The following is a 21,424-nucleotide window of genomic DNA, read 5'->3' as shown; positions in this document are numbered from 1 at the left end:
TAACCCTAGTAATAACCCTAGTAAGAACCCTAATATAACTCCTTTGTTTTGTTCACTCTGAACACATATAAGTACCTCTAAAATAGTGTCATTTTATTGGGTTTATAAATTTGTAATTAAACACCATTATACATGTGTAAATGAACAATAAAAATGATGTTCTAACTGTATTTATTAATCAATAATAACACCATTGTTACATCAATCTGTATGTAAATTAGATTAGACATTTTGAAACTATCAGATTAATAAGAAAACTGGTCAGTTTATATGTTATGAAAGTCTAAAATGTTTTATGTGCTTCTCTTAAAGAGCTAAAGTTCAAATTTGCTACAGCAACCTAACAATAGCAGTGGAGGATAAAGCAGTCAGTTTCATCACCAGGATTTGGTCGCTGCATCGTTCATGTGCTGCCATACACCCTGGGTAGGGACAGACACAGGCCACCTAGACTAGCAGCTCCATGCTGTTATCTGCACAGGTTATTATTGCCCCTAGGTCACCTATCTAAAGGACCCTGGTTACCTTACCTTTATTCCAAAGGTAGACTAATATGCATTCTCTCTGCATGTACATTTGTGCGCACACAGGAGGCCTGCACTCTGAAAAAAGAACAGTCTGCTGAGGAGATTTGCAAGGCTATATGAAATATTGTTTTCTTTATGGAATACATATGACTGCACATGGATGTGTTCCAGGATTATATATATATATATATATAAAAAATTAATTTTATTAATGGTACACTATGAAATTAATTATGAACTGAATTCTGAAATGAAATTAACTTTGAATGAAAATAATATAAAATCAGAAAAAGCACCAACTAATATGGCTATGAGATTGAGTAACCAGGCACGTTGTCATACTAGAATAAATCACGATTAGACTACCTCCTGCTGGTTATAATAAGTATTGCAATGACTTTCCAAACAACGCAGCATATCTTTTTAAATTATTTGTAGAATTTGCTGCCCTCTAGTGGCAAGTTATTTACCTAATCACCATTTATTCCACCACCACCCTAATACATCGGTTAAATTCTAAAAAATGCAAACATTGTCAGGTCTAGGTTTTTGTATTCACGGCGCAATTAATTAATCTGCTTGCCCATTGTGGCAACACATCTGTATTTTAAGAAAAGGGTGAAAAATATGAAGGAACTGGTCCTGGAGAAATAAGATTTGAAGGGAAAAACCAAATGTAATGTCCCAGCTTCCAACCTGTTTAAATTGTGTCCATTAATTAAGTATATGAAATGATGTTTGAGGTTATCTGGGAGAAATGAGCAGTAGGAATTCTTATATTTCTCAATTCTTACTTGTATAGTACTTGTATAACTGTTGCTGCCTCAGGACTCTGGAGCAGTGGAAATGTGTTATTTGGAGTAATAAATTACCCTTCACTATTGGCAGTCTGATGGACAAATCTGCGCTTAGGTAAACACTAGGAGAACACTACCTACAAGAATGCACATTGCTAACAGTGATGTTTGGTGGCGGAGGGATACAGATATGGGTCTGGGTGGGTTTTGCAAAACATTCCTAACACTAAGTTCTTCGCAACCTTATACTTTAAGAACATTCTTAAATTTACGAGCATTTCCCCAAACACCTTGTAGCTAATGTAGAGCTCATTCATAACTTAAGAGTATTCTGACCCATTTGTAACTCACTGAGTACTTCTTAACTTGATGTTCATGTGCAGTTCTACCTCAAAAAGGACAGAGGACACCAATTTTGTGCTGGTTTGCAATGGTTCTAAACTCAGCAACAGCGCATTTGTCTTTGCAAACACAAAATCATGAAGTTAATATTGATTTATTGCATCGCTTACACTACATCCAATGTCAGAAACCTCAAAGCTACTAGCTTGAATTATGTAGTTAGTATGTTCTTAGTATTAAATTATCTTGGTTGTCTATATCATGGTTTATTGGGTGGTGTCACAACCTCCCACTATGAAGATCTTTTAGTTCAATTCTGAGATTATAAATTTGGTTCAATTTATTCTAGGGTTTAAATCAATTAATTCATGTGAAACATATAACATAACTTTATTGAAGTACAGATTATTTGTTAATGTACACATTTAAATGAAATAATTTAAATTAAATGTATTTTTCTAGTAGTAGTAGTAGTAATAGTAGTAGTACATTAATAAATGTATTCTTTGCAAATAAATGCCTGCAGTTAGCCTAGTTAGTAATCATTTACACAAATAAGATTAATGCCCCTGATGGATTTAAGATACTGTATCCAAATGTTTGTATGCTATCAATAAAGCACTACTGTGCCATGCAACAACATAACATCTACATACACCAGGGATGCACTACATGAAATCAGAATAGGTTTCCATACAGTTGGAAACATTCCTGGAATTGGTGGTGCAGTGGACAGAACACTGATCCCCACACACTCTTCTAGCCTCTTGAGTTCTAATTACATCTGCCATAAAGGCTTCTCTGTGTTGAATGTGCAAGTCATATGTAACCACCAAGGCCTCTTTACAAACATTGTGGTGAAGTGATCTGGCAGTGTTCATGACATCTTGGCCAATTCTAGAGTGTGTTGGGTGGCAGGGGATGGTGCATTTGTGGGTGGCTGTACCAGGTGATAGCAGGTATCCACATTGAAGCTACTTACTCACTCCTGTCATTAATTAACAGGGGAAAAGGAAGCAAGGATTTCACCAGGCTGGCTTAGAAACACAAAGGCGATTGATAAGAAATGGTTTTGACTAAATTGTAACGGCCCGAGTGCCGCAGGGCACAGAGCAGGATGCACAGGCTCCCTCGACAGTGACAAACGTTTATTAACACACAACAGTGGCACTCACATATAATGTAAACGGCAAACACTAACACTAAAACTGAACAAAGGCACAAACAATGGTTCTGTGAACAGAGGCAATCACCGACAGTGTTTCACACACCCAAAGGGGTTTAAATACATAAAACACAGAGCAAACACTAACTAGGTGCATGTGTGTGCAAACATGGGTGTGATTCCAAACAAGAAACTCCCACTGCACGTGACGGGCTGTACCACGTGACTGTGAGAGGGGAGTGTTCCGTGACATACATGAACATTTATTTGGGATAAGTGACCTGTGGTTGTTGTTGGGATTTTCTTATAAACATAATACAGACTTCAAAGCATTTATTGGGGTGCCAGTTTTACTAAAATGTATTTATGCCCAAGAAATCAATGTATATAATGAAATACAACAATAATTAAAAAAAATGTTGTGCTTGCATCCTTTTATCTCCTATACCATGTATGTAGCTTAGGAAAAAAACAATTGTTCTTTCCAACATCTTGACTGATGCATGAAAGGTGAATAGTGCGCCCATTTATAAGCTTTGATATGTGATAGGTAGGAATTGCAAGTGTAATTTTTTATACCCATAATTTAAATACTGTTTTAAATTTAAATACAGTAATTTAAATAAATATTACTTATTAGTTTTTATAATAATTATTTTCCTAATGATAATTTTCTGGTACAATAATGAGAAAATGCATGTAAATCGATGGTTTGGTTTTGGACGGGCTGCACTTTTCCAGCACAAATGCAAAAGTGAAGTCAACAATGAACTATTTAAAACTCCTTTGTAAATGTGGAGACTAAGAAGGCTTTTCGGAAACACTGGCAAAATTGGACTTAGTAAATTATGTTGTTCTTAAAGCTGTTCATAAATTGCTAAGATTAATTGTTATCAGGAAATGCACCCATTTTTCAGGATTTGGGTTAGGTCCCTTAGCTCCAGTGATGGGTAATGTTAATGCTACAGCATATAAAGACATTTTAGAAAACTCATGTTTTCAACATTGTGACAACTGTTTGTGGAAGGTCCTTTCCTGTTCGTGGATAGCTGGGTTTGGTTTGGTAGAACACACAGAGCCCTGGCCTCAACCCCACTGGACACTATGTGATGAACTGGAACAACAATTGCAAACCAGGCCTTCCAACATCAGTGCATGAACTTACAAGTGCTCTTTTGACTGAATGGGCAAGAATTCTCATAGATCAAAATCTTGTGGAAAGCCTCCTCAGAAGAGTGTTGGCTGTTACTGCTGTAAACGGGGACCAATGCCACATTATCGCCCATGGCTTTAGATTGGTGTGTCTTCCAAGTTCATAAAGTTGTGATGGTCAGGTGGCTACATTCATTTAGCCATATACCAGGGGCAGTTCTAGACCTTTTTTGGTGGAGCGTCAGCCCCCGTTTTTCATCTCAGCTTTTCCACAATCCATATTTTCCCAAGTAAAGTTAAAGCTTCTCTAACGTTACAGAGTAAGTGTTGACTGATGGTGGAGCATTGGATATATCAAACACATGCTGGTTAATTAACATATAGTTAATAGTTGGATATTGTTAATTAAGTTAGATATTTTCTAAAGTGACAGAATAGCTGTTGACTCATAATGAAGTCTTTAGTAATGCTATATCCTTTCAGCAGATTACATCACAAATGTACACACAGACAAAAGGCTGCGTTTCATAAACATTATTAAGATAGCTAGTCAACAGCACTAGTGCTAACTAAGTGCATCAATTAAGTGTATCATTTTGGTTATGTGGATGTGTTGCATACTCTTGCTAATAAATGGCTGCATGCAAAATACATCCTAAAGCCAGGCAAATTAATTACGTTGCTTGTAATGAGGTCAGTGAATTGTCCTTGTAATCTAACTGTGCAAGGAAGACAAAGTCGGAAATGCAGCCAGTAGTCTACTTCACGTTCTTTTAGTGCAGTAGGTTGCGCCTGTTAAGTTACACCTTTTAAACATTTGAGAATTACAATGATGTTGAGACACAAGGTAAACAGAACAGCTACCAAGGAAATGTTACGTAAAAGTGGCCTGCTTTTAGTTGCTTTAACCTAAAGTAACTTAATCTGCCAAGAGTTTCTCACAGATGGCAATAGGGGATGGCCCATATTTCTGACCCCAAACATTTCCTCTTCACTCTAACTAGCTGTTCAGATAGATGTGAATTTCTTCTTCATTTCTACACAACTTTTCATTGGGTAATGGTGGCTCAGTGTCACGGCTCCCGCGAGTCACGTGGTTTTGCCAGCCACGTGTAGTGGGAGGATGTTTGTTTGTGGCCACACCTGCGCCTTGTTTGTTTATATGTATTTAAACCCATGTCGAAGTGTGCAGAGTGTCGGTCATTGTTGATGTAACGTGTTAATGTAAGGTTAATGGTCTATTCGTCATTGTTAAATATTTGCGTGTTCATCGTGTTTGTTTAATATAAACCATTATATGTTCATGTTCTGCGTTTGTAATACGTGTGAGTGCCGTTGTCGTTTTGTGTAAATAAATGTTCGTCCACGTCGCTCAAGTCTGTGCGTCCTGCCCCTCGCCCTTCGGCATTCGGGCCACCACGCATTACACTCAGTGGTTACACACGCTATCCCTATGACGACTCACGTTCTATTATACTACTGCTACAGGGTCGTAATCGCTGTTGTCGGATGACATGGGCATTTCCTTAAAGTGTTGTTATATGCTGTGGTCTGTCTCATTGTTGTCAGATGCAGAACTCATTTAGTTATTTTGGTGTGTATTGTGTATTTCAATGAATCTTACCTTGATGTTTAATATTTATCCAATTTACAATCTGTTGAATTCAAAAATAAGAGTATAGTATAATAAGAGTGGGTAAAATGGCCCCTGACATATACTGAAAGTCTACATAATAAATTTACAACTCAGTGTAACCTATGAATAATATAGTACACTTTGTGGTAGGAAGTCTTATATCATAGCACATAAAACAGTATTACATAAATAATGTAGGAAGTAAGTTATTATGGTGAGCTTTTGGGTGCTCTCGACATGGTTTCTGCTTGGCTTTGGTGACCTCTGTTGAGAAATACTTCGGTGCAGCCGTGTATGTACGAGCACTAGGCTAAGCCACTCAAAACATTTGTAGCCTCCAAGTTCTACGTTCAAGCTCTTTTGACAACTCCCATAAGTTCACATGTAGTTAAACAGTTCAGTGATTATATCTTTATAAAAGATAGCTGGACTAAAGTAAAAAGGTACTCCCTCACCATTCACTAGTATTCGTCTGTCGCTAGACTACGGAAGCCTATTCGTTTGTCATTCTAACGCCCAAGAGCTTTACAGCGTTAAAAACCTGAAAAACAGCGTAACGCCTTTTATAGTGAACTATTCTGGATCGTAGGCAACAAAATTCGAATGTAGGCAGCGAATCACATCTTAGCTTTAACACACAGGATGCTACATAAGCTTTTTTTTAATCTCCAAGTGTAGTACGATCTGACTACGTTGCGTCATAAGACGCTGTTGCCTTCTGAATACAATAATACAGAACGGCATTCACGCCGATGTTCCATTGACTCTGGCCGTGGTGCTGAAATAGAGATGGTTACTCTTTGCGTTATTAGCTGTATATGTCTGTAAATTAAAGAAATCTAATCTCCCAATTAGGACCCCTTATATACCATATATACTTCAGAATTTAAACTATTCAAATAATTAACATTTAAGGTCATGGCTATGACGATATACTACTACTGCTACAACAACAACAACAACTACTACGAAATTAATATTATTATTATTATTATTATTATTATTATTATTATTATTATTATTATAACAGCTACAAGTACGATATAAACCTACTCAGGTTCATTTCGAAATGTCTCACGTTTGTGCTTACCTAAGATTACATCGCAATGTGTCATTCGCAAACGTCACTTAGGCCTGCTTGAATTTTAACTAAACTTCCATTAGAAACCCAGAATTATGTTCTGGTAATATGAGTTTCAACAGCAGAGAGCGCACTTTGACAATACAATTGTACAGCATGCGAGCCCGACGTGTCTTCGTATTCCTGTCCGATTTACAGCTTGCACATCCTGACAAAGGTTACGTAGAATAATAGCACTCTAACCGGAGCAGAAAAGCCGTATAATCACGAAGTGCAATTGGTTTGTTTAATCTTTAGAAAATTCTCTTTTACCCAATAGCTTAGTCTCGGTTTCAGGTACCCTAATTTCTGTGCGTAGATGTCGAGAATTACTTGTTTCTCTAAGGTCCACGAGTCTGCCAGCTTTTGACCACAATGGTTGGTTAACAACATGCAACTGACAAAACCTGCATCCATTTAAAAACAACCCAACATTTTCCGTGTTCTGTTAAATCTTAGCAACAATTCTGATACTCACAATATACGTATTCTATTATCAAGCTTCTGTAAGGACGATCGTAGATATCCTAATTAAGATAGCACTCCATTTTATACAATCTCCGTTACTTGTGAAATGCCTGTTTTAAATTTTGTCGAAATTAGCTTTTCATCTTCATCTAATGCTTGATGTTTGTGATTAGGATCTGAATTCTTAAACTGTGCAGAATTAATTAAACAGGTGTAAGTTTCAATGATGCTAACGACTCAAGGTTTTCCTCCTTTTATTGTGAAACACCGTTTTTGTGGAGCCTGCTATCTTATGCACACCTGAGGCACTTACAGGAAGGCCATAAACCTTTTATGTTCTTCAAAAGATTAAGCCATAAGAAAGTGTATGTAGCACTAGGGGCCTATAGTTTGACTATATTTATTATACATTTCAAACTCTTTCGTGAGGTTATGAGTTTTTCTGGCAAAATTTAATACTCATTTAAAAGCCTTTGTGAAGCCTTATAGCAGCCAGCTTGTCATGTGATTGCCAAGATGAGAAGATATAAGCAATAGGGCTCCATGGGTCAACTTGAGAACCTGAGGGTTGCAAACTAGGCTATTGTAATTACGTTCAAATCTGTCACCCTGCTGCAAAAGACAGTTGTCTGTTCACGCGCTTAATAATCGGATACATTTGGAAGGCATTATTTCCTGGAGTGAGAACGAACAACTCCTAGTAGGCCTAATGTAGATTGAAGCAAATATGTACTAGGCCCATATTCAGATATTAAGCTCAAAACTGTGCCGTTTAAAACTGACAGGTCGGCATAAAGGTACCCTTTTTATGAACATAAAAAGACAATGAAACTTAATTTATATCTAGCCTGCTCCAAGAAAAGTAGCCTATTTTCCATGGTTTCCAAATGTTCTCTTACTGAAAGGGTCTCATGTTAGCACACTTGTATAAAAAAGGTTGTGCTTATCCAGGTATCATATGACTGCCAATTTCCAGTAGAAGACCACTGACCCCATCGGTAGTTCAATAGTGTAATCAAAGCTGTGTTAGGAGTTTGAATAACCTCTGTGTATGTTTGTACTTATAAACTTGCCTTCCCGCTGACACTAGGACCTAAATAGTGTAAAACTACACTAAGTACACCGGTGTAATAAATCGTCTAATAGTTATATCAAATAAATAATAGGTTATGTTCAGTCACAGGAGTGAGTTTGACGAAAGCTCCGTTAACTACGTTTTAAACTACGGCTATACGTTAAGGTACGAACGTTTCCTGAGACACTTCTCAATCACATGTGCTCTGCTCTTGCTGACAAACAGGTGCCTCGTTTGTCATGACTCTTAACCCTTGAAATTACGTTTTTGTTTCATTCGAATAAATAAACAGTACTGCTACTACTACTACCACCACCACCAATAATAGTAATAATTATTACTAGTATAATAATAATAATAATAATAATAATAATAATAATAATAATAATAATAATTATTATTATTATTATTATTATTATTGCAGTTCTTATTCTTTTAAAATATGATGTAGGTCATTGTAGGCTTATGATTGCTTATAGTGTATCATTATATAGACTAGTCTTTATGAAACTTCAGATAGTTCAGTGTTTATTATGGTTACCTTTTCTAGAAAAAGACACCTTAATACACCAGTAATATTAACACAAGAGGGAAATACCAGTATATAAACACTTATAAAATAATACAAAATCAGTGTTTCATTTAATTTAAACATGTACAGTAATTTTGGACTTTGTGTCCAGTGTTTTCTAACTCGTGGTGCAGCATTAAAACATCGCAATACGTACAGTGCTTTCTGCATTAGCTTTATAGTTACTTAAAATTATAATATTGTTTCTAGCCTATAGTTGCGGCCAAAATATGCTTAATCGATTATTAGATGAATTTAAGGGAAAAAATCGAATAGGTTCTGCAACAATGGTTTTCAGAAAAGTAGTAGGTCTACATATTTTTCGCGCCTTCATCGTTAATGGCTCGTTAATCAATATCTGGAAATTCAACGTTGTAATATAAGTGCACACTTTCTCATCATACCCTGGTCTTTCAGTTCAGGCCACAACAGAGAACTTAGAAATACCTTTTATTAGCTAAAAACAAAGGTAAAAAAAAAAAAAAAAAAACAGGACAATTGAAATTTAGTTTCCACTTCGCACAAAATGTCATATTCGCAACTATTGTTTTTTGCGTCAAAATAGACCTAAAAATATTTTTATAGAAAATAATGATTCCAGAAATGGTTTAGCACTGGTGAGGTCTCTTGCAGGCTGTCGGTGCTATTATTATTACTTTATTGGATATTATTTTCTATCAGTACAAAAAGAAACGGCGAAGAAACTGCTAATGAGCAACATGAATCTAATTATCCGACCTGGGCTGGGTTTCCGACAAGCATCGCAACTCACAGATGATCTTTAAATGGTAGAACAAGTATTACATTGAAGACTCCGCCATTTAAGATTATTTTAACTTTACGGTACCTTTTGAGAATCTCCAGGGCTGATCATTTCCAAATGTTTAAGGGAAAATGGTAGAAACATATGATGATGATGAAGATTATTATTATTATTATTATTATTATTATTATCATTATTATTATTATTATTATTATTATTATTATTATTATTATTATTATTATTATTATTATTTAGGAGCAGGATCTTTTAAACTGGAACAGTTAGTCGTGTAGACTAGATTTCACAATACGCTGTTTAAAAGAATATTGGGACTACCCTCCTCCTAATCCGCCCAGAACTTCGAGGGGCTTGCTATTGTTCTCGCGGGGCCCGAGAGCCCGTCATTACCGTTGATTAGCGCTGAGCAGTTTGACAACCTTATTGACTGCCAGAAACATTCTTTCCCGCTAACCTCTTCGCTTTTGTCCATGTACAAATTCACGGAGCGTCTTTCTTCCTTCTCCCACTTCGAATGAACCGTTCCTCTATTGTCGCACTGACAATTAGTTTACCACTTGTTAGAATATTTTAAGTGCACAGCCTGCCATCAATTCCAGTAACAAAGGTAACATAAATGAAGCTCTCGGCGTGCAGTGACTAATGACAGAGCTAAATTAACAGATAACAAAAATTAAAACAATATACAAATACAAAGGATTGTTACGGAACTTTTGCAATAAGGGCTTCTAGGGCATTCGACACAAAGAAGCAAACGTCTGCATGATTTGAACACATTTAACCCGCAGTCTGCGTGATCTTGCCTGCTCTGGGTTGATGATACTTGCTGCTGTATATTCTATCAGCGTGTATACTGCTAAAGTGGAAACTTTCCAGTTTCGAAAATTACAGGTTTCAGGAAATCTTCAGAGTTTGCTTACGTGTGCACTTATGGGATCGTTTATTGCCTTTATAGCGCAAACAAAAGGCTGCAGTTTGAAGAAAACTGTTTAGGATAGACCCATTGAATATCTAGGGTAAATTGCAGTATGCCACGGATGTGGGGCGTAAAGATGGTGTTATTTAAAAACAATTTTATTTTTAAAGTTAGGCTACCAGCCTGACCATGGAAAAAGAAAACAAAAACCATTGTATATTAGTGTAGCACTTAACGGACTTATATAACAAGCTATGCAAAGACGTTGCAGCTAATACTGTTTAACACTTATCACATAGTCCTAAATGCATTACAGAAATGATTAGTAAATGAATTCGAGCAATTACGTGTGTAATGATATTTCTAGAAAAATTAGCATTTCTAAAAAAAATTACGCATTAATTGGTTCAATACAATCAAATCAGCATAGCATAAAAATAGTATCCATATATAGCCTACCAGTGTGATATACTATTTACATGTGAATATTATAGGATATCTAGGGCTTTTTGTATCTTGCTCGTTTTGAAATCAAGGCGCTCCGCCCTTTACTTGACCTTGTGCTGTCAGAGAACATTAAGAAACGCAAGGCTGACACCACTGCAATCAACGCAATCGGACACGCAGCAAGCTATCATGTTGAACACGCGATTATAGCTCACATTTACCCATTCAGTCCTGTGCTTGAACCATACACTATTTAAACATTGTTTTCAGTAACTCTGAGCCAAAGGTTCAAGCGATTTAGCCATGTGTGTCAGGTTTAATGCGTTCACAATTTTCAACATGCCCCGCAAGTGCTTTCGGGTTTTAAGGTAGACGAGGGCTATAAGGCAACTCAAATGACTCTCGGTTTCCATAGGCTAATCTCACGCCTTTGCTGCTGGAGACAAGAACTCAATCGCTTGAGTGCTCAGCCTCAAAATGATAAAAGAAAAGATTCTCTCAAGCAGGAAAAAAAAACTTCCTTTTCTTTCGATTTTATATTTTAGGGCGAGCAGGAATACCAAAAAGGTATATGCCAACAACAACAACAACAACAATAACATCAATAATAATAATAATAATAATAATAATAATAATAATAATAATAATAATAATAATAATTTTGAGTATTAATGAGAATAGGTCGCTGATCATCAATCATTTTATTAAAGTCCTTAATTCATTGCGTCCACTACTCCGCGAAGTCTAAAAGTCCATCGATGTACATCAACAATGACCGGACTTGAAATGAGCAAGCAAATCAAACTTTTTCTATTAGACCATCGATTTTTAATACGTAAACATCTTAGAAAACGTGGGAGGTAAAATGTCGATTCAATATGAAGTCCTTTGCAAAGCGAAAAAGATGTTTTGACTTTTTTATTTCCTTGAGTCATCCGGTTTTTCGTCATAGAAAAGTAATCTGAACACAGATAGGACGGCTATCTATTTTTCCAGTGTCACATCTTCGTATGTTTCATACTTGGCTATGAAAAAGATGAATACATTTTAAAGATAGAGCATCCCATAGATCCCTGGCTGGTGTGAAGCCATCATCTAATAACAAAAACCACGGCCTTTGATACGTTAAGGCAGGCACTGATGTGCGTGTTTGTCTTGTGGATTGTCTGTCTCGAATTCCTTCGTAACGTGTTAATTTTCTCGTCGTTTTCCTGACTCGTGGTGCGACGTTAGATATCACATTCGCTGTCACTCGATGTGATGGAGATGGCCGAGGCAGCAGCTTTGCTAGAGAGGCTAGCTTCTGGGCTAGATGTGTTTCCGAGTCGATCCATGGCGCCGTCCTCTCCAGTAACCGAGCCATTGGACAGCACCTGTTGTTGTAATCTTTGGGAATGGGGGTGGGGAGGTTGGTAACAAGGTTTACATCAATGTCAGTGCCTATACCTGGGTGGCCCCATCCAAATGTTAAAACAATTGCCTATAAATTTCAAAATCTATTTGATGTTTCGGGTATTGTCTATATGTGCAATGCTAACATAACATTGTGTGATGAAAAAGCATCAGCCTTCATCATAAGATAAGCAGAATGCCCCGGAAGAACACAGTGTAACAGACCGAGAGCATCAGAAGAATTTCATCAGCACAAGCCAATGAATTTCCACCTTTAGCATGCGAAATAATCGCATAACCTGGTTCATAAAATGTTCAGCTACACATTACTTGGCGCAACCAAAAATAGTGAACAGTGCTTAGTGGTTTTGGGTTTTTTTTGGGGGGGGGGGGGGGGATGTTAATGTGGGGCTTTTTATTATACCTCGTTTAAGTTAGCCTATTTATTGGAGCAAAATGGACTATTCGGAGATTGGGTAGATTTATAACTCCAGAGAAACCCCTTCTTAACCTCTCTATAGCATCTCCATAGCTGACACACCGCAAACAAAACAGGCGCTTAACCTTCCGGTAGAATGACCTTAATACAGATGTAATCGGTCCAAAGCACGAACAGATTAGTATCTCACCAGAGCATAAAAAGTGTTAATTGTTTATTTAAGATACAGTTATAGGTACTGGCTTATTTATTTTTGTTGCATTCTACTTTATGAAACAAAATGTACTCCGTAGTTAGCCTAAGCTTCTATATTATAATGTAGTCCACACATATACCTAATTATAAGGCTCTGAAAGTAACGTAAAATGCGCAAATTTTAGTAATTGGATGTTACGGAGACCCTGGACTTTCAAACTACAACGACTGTTCATTTACGGTTTTTTTTTTTTTTTTAATAAATATGAGTAGTTTACTGCAGCATGAAACTATGGATAGTATAGTAACCACTCTAAAAGAGTGCAATCTGTTGGAAAACATGGCTATAGCTCGCTTCCAACGTGAACAAAGCTTAGCGGCTTTTATTATGTAACGTGTGAAATGGTTCATGAAATAACATCTGAACAAAAGGCATATTACTTCGCATTTTAAGAACGCACCTGTTTTTAGCTGCTGCTGCTCTGTCCCTTTGTCTTCGGTTTTTAAACCAGTTCCCCACCTGGGTGGGAGTGAGTCCCGTAGCTTGTGCAAGCTCTCTCTTTTTGCTCGGGTTCGGATAAGGGTCCTGGAGGTACCATTCCCGAAGCAAATGTCTGGTCCTTTCTTTGAAACAATGAGTTTTTTGTTCTCCATCCCAGATAGTTTTGGGAAGAGGAAACTTCTTTCGCACTCTGTACTTGTCCACTGGACCTAGCGGGCGGCCTCGAAGCTTTTCTGCCTCCTGATAGTGCGACTCTAGCCAAAGCGCTTGCAGTTTAGAATGGGATTCTTTGGTGAACTTGTGGTTTTCCAGAATATGGTAAAGCTCACGAAAATTCCCAGTGTGGAAGGCCACGATTGCACGGGCGCGTAGTACCGATTCATTTCGGTTAAGGACCTCGCAGGCAGCGGGGGCGACGGGAAGCGACCAGAGGAATCGGCCGAGTCGCTCGATGTCCCCGCTTTCCTCCAATGTCTCGCATACCCCCGCTACCTGCTGGGGACTGAAATTCAGTATTGGCAACTGAAACATGAAGGCTTCTGTTTCCCTCTCCCAGTCCTCGCTATGTCTCGTTCTCACAATTTTGCGATTTGTTTCGTCTTCTCTCCCCCTCTCGAATCCAGGCGGAAAGACAATCCCAGAGACAGCAGATGAACCGTTAAACGATGCTCTAACTGACCGTAGCAGCCTTGGTAGACGATATCGAGAGCTCGAGTGAACGAGAATATAGCACAAGAACGGAGATATTTCGAGGAGGGAAAAGACGTCCTATCCAAGGCTGATTTTCTATTGGACCTGGCAGATTGGCTGCGTGGATTCCATGGACTACTGTCAATCACTGTCAAGTGTGCGAATCACGCGAAATGGAGTGCAAATAGATTTCAGCACCTCCCAGATCTCAACAGCGCTTTTTAGAATGAAAACATTTCCGACCAACGTTTTTTTGTGTTTGCTTCTCATTTAATTGTGTTCGGTTGCGTTTTGTGAACACCCTAAATGTTTATCTAAAATCGTTCAGGGACAATTTTGTCGAGAACCGTTTTCGGAATAAATCGTCTTGTTTCATCAACACAGTAGCCTATCTATCAAAAGTAGAGCTCAGCTGTCATGTAAGGTAGTCTAGTTCATAACTGACACGACATAGCGATGGCCAATTTGTCACTCAAAATGATACATGCGTAGAAGCGTTTTTGCAGTATACATACTGAGTAAAATACATTGGCAAGGAAAAGTTGCGAAATTAAAACTGATGTAGGCAATGAGAATAAGTCATTCATTTTTGCTGTTGTTGTTGTTGTTGTTGTTGTTGTTTAATTGTCCAGGCAGGCATCAACGATGCTTGAAAATGAATAACAGTGACCGACTGAGGCTGAAAACAAATAAAATGAGATTCGTTCAATTATGCATTAAACAAAATGAGCAGCAGACGTCTGACCGTCAAGCGCAACGATTCATTGGTCGGTCAAATTTAATAAAGTACTGTAGGCTACAGCACGGAACATGGATCTAGTTTGTAAGAAGATCAGTCATTCTGCCTTGTTATTTTCCAGCTGCGTATAGAACCGCTTACAATACCAGTTATTAGATACAAGTTGTTGACTGTTTTAGATACACAACACACACACACTCGACCTTTCTGTGGTTCCACACGATACGCTCTGAAATACATTTCTTCGTTCGTTTAGTGCAATCGAACACGTGTGAGTAAATATCCACATAGGTCTAATCGTGCAGCTTTGTTATACTGTGTATATATTTGTCATCTTTTTCTGGTGTACGTATTTGGTCAGTTCTGTAGACTGAAAATATAGAATGAAAACGGATGTCGGCGCGTCTTGTGAGAACATCACTGACCAGCCACTGCTCAGCAGTTTTAATATCAGCCACCGTTATCTTTGTGTGCAAGATTAAGGGTAAGTAAGACAGCGGATAGATGGCACACATGATTTAATGTGTCTGGTCAGATTATTTAACGGTTAGCCACAGTGGAAAAGTTCATTCTGACGGAAAGCCCATGATATTATTTTCACGAACGAATCCACAACTGAAGAAAGCCCTTCGACCATTTTTTTTTGCATGATATATGAACTATAACTCCTGATATCAAACTGTGTGCATAGAAAATGCTCATTTTCATGCGCCATATTTATTCTGGTGGTTTTTATTTTGGACCACTGTTTGGGGTACAATAACGAAATCTCTAGTCATTTTATTAGTATAGATGATTTTGACATTTCACGCTACGTTGACCAAGTTTTAAGGCGAGCTGACTTTGCCTTTGCCTAAAATATAATCACGTGATAGTCGAATAACAGACTGTCATAAGCCTGCAGGGACCATTTCAGCACCGCTACAGGCCAGTAAATCTTCTAGCTCTACGAGTCTTAAACATGTACATGCCTAAAATTAACAGTAAAATATTACTCAGACTATTACGATTAGGATAGCATCACCACCACCACCATCATCATCATCATCATCATCATCATCATCATCAACAACAACAACAACATGTCGTTGCTCCGGCTATTGCTGTTGTTCTTGTTAATTTGCAGAAAACTAAAGATGACATGTTCCTAAACTGAATCTGCTGCAGAGGCTACTCAAAATATAGTTCTATGGTGGGATGCGATTTCAGATGATCTTTTCGAGCAAAGATTAATTTATTCGTCACTCTATGGGTTAATATTTTACATTTTGTGCAGTGTAGCCTATATTACGAGAATGAGATAACAATATTAACATACGCATATATTTTTTTAAGAAAGGACAAAGTAGCCTACCGAAAGGAAGTCGCATTGTAACGGGGCTAAGATTGTATCTTGTTATATAAAGAAATCAAGTACACTAGCCCACAAAATAAACACAGACTGTAGAGCCCAACGAAAGGTTATGACTTGAGGAGTGTCAAGTGTTTAACGTAACTCAGATTTTAAACATTTAAACGCCTGTTCATACTAATAATTCATAAGATGTCTTATAACCTACATTTGAAGTAACCACGCCAAAGGAAAGAAGAATACGCCGCGGTAGCCTTACAACAAAATAACCGGGCTTTTGTAGGCCTTTGGACTGCAACCGTTAACCAAACATGAAACCAGTTTCATGTATATATCCTTTTATGCTGTAATTGCTGTAATAAAGCTGTAATATTTCTTTCTTTCTTTTTCATGTATTCAAATTAATGAATTTGATTTTACTTTTAATATGTACCGCGGAACACATCAGCACGGCTAGAGTTGTAGGCCGTCATTATAATAATTTAAGGCCTATAAAAATGAATGAAGACTAACGATTATTTCACTATCATTAAGAATAACCCAAGCGCGCTGATAGACTACAAAATGTCCATGAACGCTAATCATAACTACTGTATGGTTGTCCATACAGTCCATTTCGACCTTTCGAACGTTGAACCTCACCTTTTAAAGTAAACTGCCCATTAGTATATGAATATAAATCCAGCACGAACATTATTTCAAATCCATATAAAAGTGTCCAAAACGTAGCCAATAAAAAGCTTAACTGAAGTTTCCAACCAAATGTGTAGCCTAGTTAATGGAATATATAGGCTTTACTAAAAGGAAGTAAAGTTCCCTCGAGTATTATTTTTAGTTTAAAAAGTTGTTCTGTCTGAAGCAATTTTATGAGGAATGTGTCCATTCTGCACGCTGGGCTCGGGTTTAGCATACAGATATAACCTAAAACACAACGCCTTAAAACCCTCAAGAGCATTGAATTCACTGTAGACAGCCTGTTTTTTTTTTTGTTTGTTTTTTTTTTAATAATTTATTTATTTTTTGACGAAACAGGAAATACAAATACACACACGCACACACACACACACGGACACACACACACACACACACTGCAGGTGGCTATATAGTCGTGAAATGTTTAAATGTTTGGAAAAGAATGCTAGATTAAATACAAATAATATGTTGATTACAGAAGAGGTGATAACCAACTAATTTAGCAAATACATTTAGTTCAATGATGTTCTTTTTACATAGCGAGTTTTATGTCTCTGAAAAATGACTGTCACCAAACTGTCAACTTATTGACAGGTGTTCTGTAAATCTTCATTAACCAAGTTTGACTAACGTCATAAGCCAAAATGATTTAATCTTTAAAATATAGCTCCAAAATCCATGCAAGGTTGTGTTGTACTGCAAAATTAAGAAAAAAAACAAACAAACCTTTACCCCTTCTTTTTTTTTCCCCTTTTGTGGTGGGAAACAGATTCCCACACCACGTCCCAGGGTGGCCAGGGGAAAGTGTGGGGCTAGTGGGTGAGGGGCCATTAGTTGGCCCAGCTTCTCCTGGATCTGCAGAACAGCCAATAGAGAAGGCAGGCTAGTGAGCCACCATCACCACCTTCCTGGGTGGTCGTCATGTATTTATTCTTTCATTGGAGCCAACCTGTCATTGTATGCTGGCCAGCCCATAATATCATATCAAATATTTATCTATTCTCATGTCTGGCTGTTTGAATTCAGAAATAAATGATTCAATACTCTTTATCAAAGAGGTCACATCAGACCCCATTAAACCAGCTAAACAGAATCTGATGCAAGGGAGTAGATTAAGCAAATGTGCATTTTTACTCAGATTTTTAGATTTTTGGCTTTGGATTGCTATGAATGACACAGTGTCAGTTCATAATCTACATTCTTAGTGACCATGCTATAGGTGGATTTGCTGTGGCTTGTAATTAATGTATCATGCTAGCATTTGTTTTAAGGACTTGCAGTGCGTAAGCTGTGAACGGGCATTTAAGTGACATAAATCCCATGGTCATTTGTACAGAAAGGATGATAATGGAGATAATGGTGTCACTCAACTCTATAAGACTCTTATGCTAGGCTCTATCATGCATTATAATCAACAGATTGGTCGTAAGAGAGTACAACTCTTGCAGGCAAGTGCACACACACATACAACACATTGTTAAACATGCACAAAAGTACACAGGTAGTGTATCAATGTCTGTATTCATCCTTTATGTCTATAAGTGTCAGTCATTTTTCCTTGCAAGTTTATATTCTGAAAATTGTTACATTGGGTTCTAAAGAACTGAAGAACATCCGTCATTACTGATAGATTGCTTTATATTTCAATGGTGTTTGTATAGAACACAACATTTATCTTTTAGGTACATTGTCTACATGTGGGTGCATACACTCATACTATTGCTTTGTGTGCAGGTTCTATTTACTTGTGCAATAGCTAAATTATGCAGTGAAAATATTTAATTAAAATCTTAAAGTCAGAAGCTAAAAAAGGTTAAACAAATGCATTTGCAATATTACTTTTTTTTTCGTTTTTCTGTAAATCATACTGAAATACATACTGGAAACATTTGGTCTCCACAAAATTCTGACTACATTCCCACCCACAATAAAATCACTGATGCACACACATGCACATGCACATGCTGGACCTCTTGAAAGCTATGAACATATGACATGTCATGAGTATAGGGGTATTATTAGTTTGGCTATGGAAAAAAAAAAAGTGGGTTTGGTGGGTCAAAGAATATTGAACCTTGATGTGATCTTCTGACTTCTCTACAGACTGACAGCTTGACTAGTTCTAAGACTCCCCAGTTTATCTCTCACAAGGACAACTGCAAGTAAAAGAATAATCCTTTTCTTATGTCTTATGACCAGCTGAGCTACCACAGCACAGGCACTTCTACTGACAACCTGCAATCACTCTATAGATCTGAAGCTCAGTTCAGGATTCTGGAGACCTTCATACTTCTTTTTGTAACAAATAGGTATGCCAGAATTCTTCCTTCCACAGTATATTCAGGAAAACCACGATCGCAAAAGAACTAGTAGCGTAAGATATGTAGCAGTACTGCAATCAAATATAAAGTAAATGCATAAATACAAAATACTTCACATAGCATAGTCTATATGCCCTAGCTGTAGAGGATGCTTCTGGAAAATGTAATGCATAAGAAGTGATAGATAATAGCAGTCGCTAAGGGCACTGGTGCTGTGAAGCCATGACGTTGTGAGCTCCAGCCACTCAAGAAGCATACAAAGTCACCCTAGAGCTTAATGGCATGCAGAATTGAGCTCACACTCAGTCTTGACCCATGCTGTCTACTGCCTGTAAACACATGTGCCCCACTGATTAGATTCTGGAGTAGTGCGAGTGTGTGCCTGAGACGAAGGGACACGGTAGAAGCAGTGCTGTTTCAGTCCACTCCTACATCCACTTCAGTTAGAGGCAGAGACAACGATATATATCCTACAAGCGTTCAGATACCAGGGAACTACGAAATGTATCTGTGCATGGCTGACCAGTTCTCTGGCTGGTCAAGACTCATGGGAGGACATTAGTCATTTCTGAAAAGTGTTTTCATTTGGATTATGCTGTATTGGTCCTGGGTGGCTTCAAGAGACAGTTACTAGTCCTATCAGTGTATTTTGAAAGAAGTATGAAGTAGTTCAATTTTAAGGGCAAATTCATGAAGCAAAGAACATTAAAATATATTGTAGCATGCTATATTGTACCAATTATATACATCTGCTATTACATCAATATATATATATAGCAGAAAGCAGAGGAGAAAATGTAGCAAAGTAGAGGCAGAAATAGAGAGGGTCACTTCCTGACTTTGGTGGGCCAAGCATCACAAGGGTTGTGTGGCTGGATGTTTGTAAAGAGACTAACTATTTCTGGCCATTCCCAACCATTTCTGAAAGATTACCAGTGTGTACCATATAAGCATCAAGGGAATTCTTCAACCTCCATTTATGACTCAGTCAGTGAATGACAAACAAAGTTTTACTTTGAACTGGAGAATAGATGGTTGGGAAACACACTCCAATACATTTACACGATGAGAAACACAGAAAAATTGTTTCTTGCCAAAAGATCTTCAGCTCTTCTGTCCTGCCATCTTGAGATGAGTACCTCTACTTTAAATGTGCATCTGCCCTTTCTATGTCATCTCTTCCCACTAAGAAAATCTGCTATGCAAGTTTAATAGGAGGTGGAAAGTGCAGCGAGGCTATGAGACCCCTGAATAATGGAGGGTGTGCTGTGGGGGGTAAGCCTACATGATTCATGATGCCCGCTCAGCTGAGCCGCACTCGGCACTGGAATGCAACCTTATTGGTGCCAGCTTGTCAGACAAAGGACACAAGCACTTTCTCGTTTCTGGCAAAACGACCCCAAGTCCTCCTGCCCTCATAGTCACTCACACACACACACACACACACACACGCACACACGCACACACGCACACACGCACATGAGCCAGATGCATAGCTACATGGCTCTGTACTATAAACATGCTTGGTAGTATCCTCTTCTGCTTCATGACTCAGTTTTAATGAGCCAAGGCATTAAACGTATGAGCTTAGCTGATGAGATTGTCGTATGCAGTCTGACATCCCTGAAAAGCTTTGGGAAGTCAAGCTGGAGGTGTTCCAGTTAATGCATGGAGAGTTAGGCCTTAGCAAAGCAACAGTAAAAATAGCAAAGCAAAGCTTACGAGGACCCAGGATTATAAGTGATTTAGTACTATGGAGGAAATGCACAGCTATAGTATATGGCTGTTATGCATATGATGCTCATAGAAAATTCTGCCTTTAAAAAAATGTTTTAATTATGTCTAAGGCAATGTTGACTAAATAAGAAATGTGTGGAATTGCATCTTGTTTGCCAGTCAGAAATAAATGTTTGTATACTACATGTGCTAAGTAGAGTTTCAAAAGCCAAGGACAGGGCCTTTTAAAAGAAACAAGCATTCAGGTATATTCTCAAAGCAATGGAACGTCTGCCTGTCACACATGCCATGTTCAAACACAAGAGCTAAAGAGCGCATTGGTATCTGTTCAGACTGTACCTGAGCCATTTGACATTATGTGAATGCTC

At 37.8% G+C, this 21,424-nt stretch overlaps 1 protein-coding gene across 1 annotated transcript; it reads right to left on the bottom strand.

The window, feature by feature from the left end:
- Window positions 1-9,885: 9,885 nt before the first annotated feature.
- Window positions 9,886-14,835, bottom strand: six6b (SIX homeobox 6b). Its single transcript, XM_027002973.2, has 2 exons — window positions 13,485-14,835; window positions 9,886-12,383 (listed from the first exon to the last, which is right to left on the bottom strand). Exons 1-2 carry the CDS (start codon window positions 14,054-14,056, stop codon window positions 12,227-12,229), a joined length of 729 nt encoding a protein of 242 aa, XP_026858774.1. The 5' UTR covers window positions 14,057-14,835; the 3' UTR covers window positions 9,886-12,226.
- Window positions 14,836-21,424: the final 6,589 nt, after the last annotated feature.

The sequence above is a fragment of the Electrophorus electricus genome, chromosome 7 (genome assembly GCF_041902795.1).
Source record: "Electrophorus electricus isolate QZ-2024a chromosome 7, ASM4190279v1, whole genome shotgun sequence".
Taxonomy (NCBI): Eukaryota; Metazoa; Chordata; class Actinopteri; order Gymnotiformes; family Gymnotidae; genus Electrophorus; species Electrophorus electricus.
Note: the sequence above shows the minus strand (reverse complement) of the source record. Positions and strands in the feature narration are given on the sequence as shown.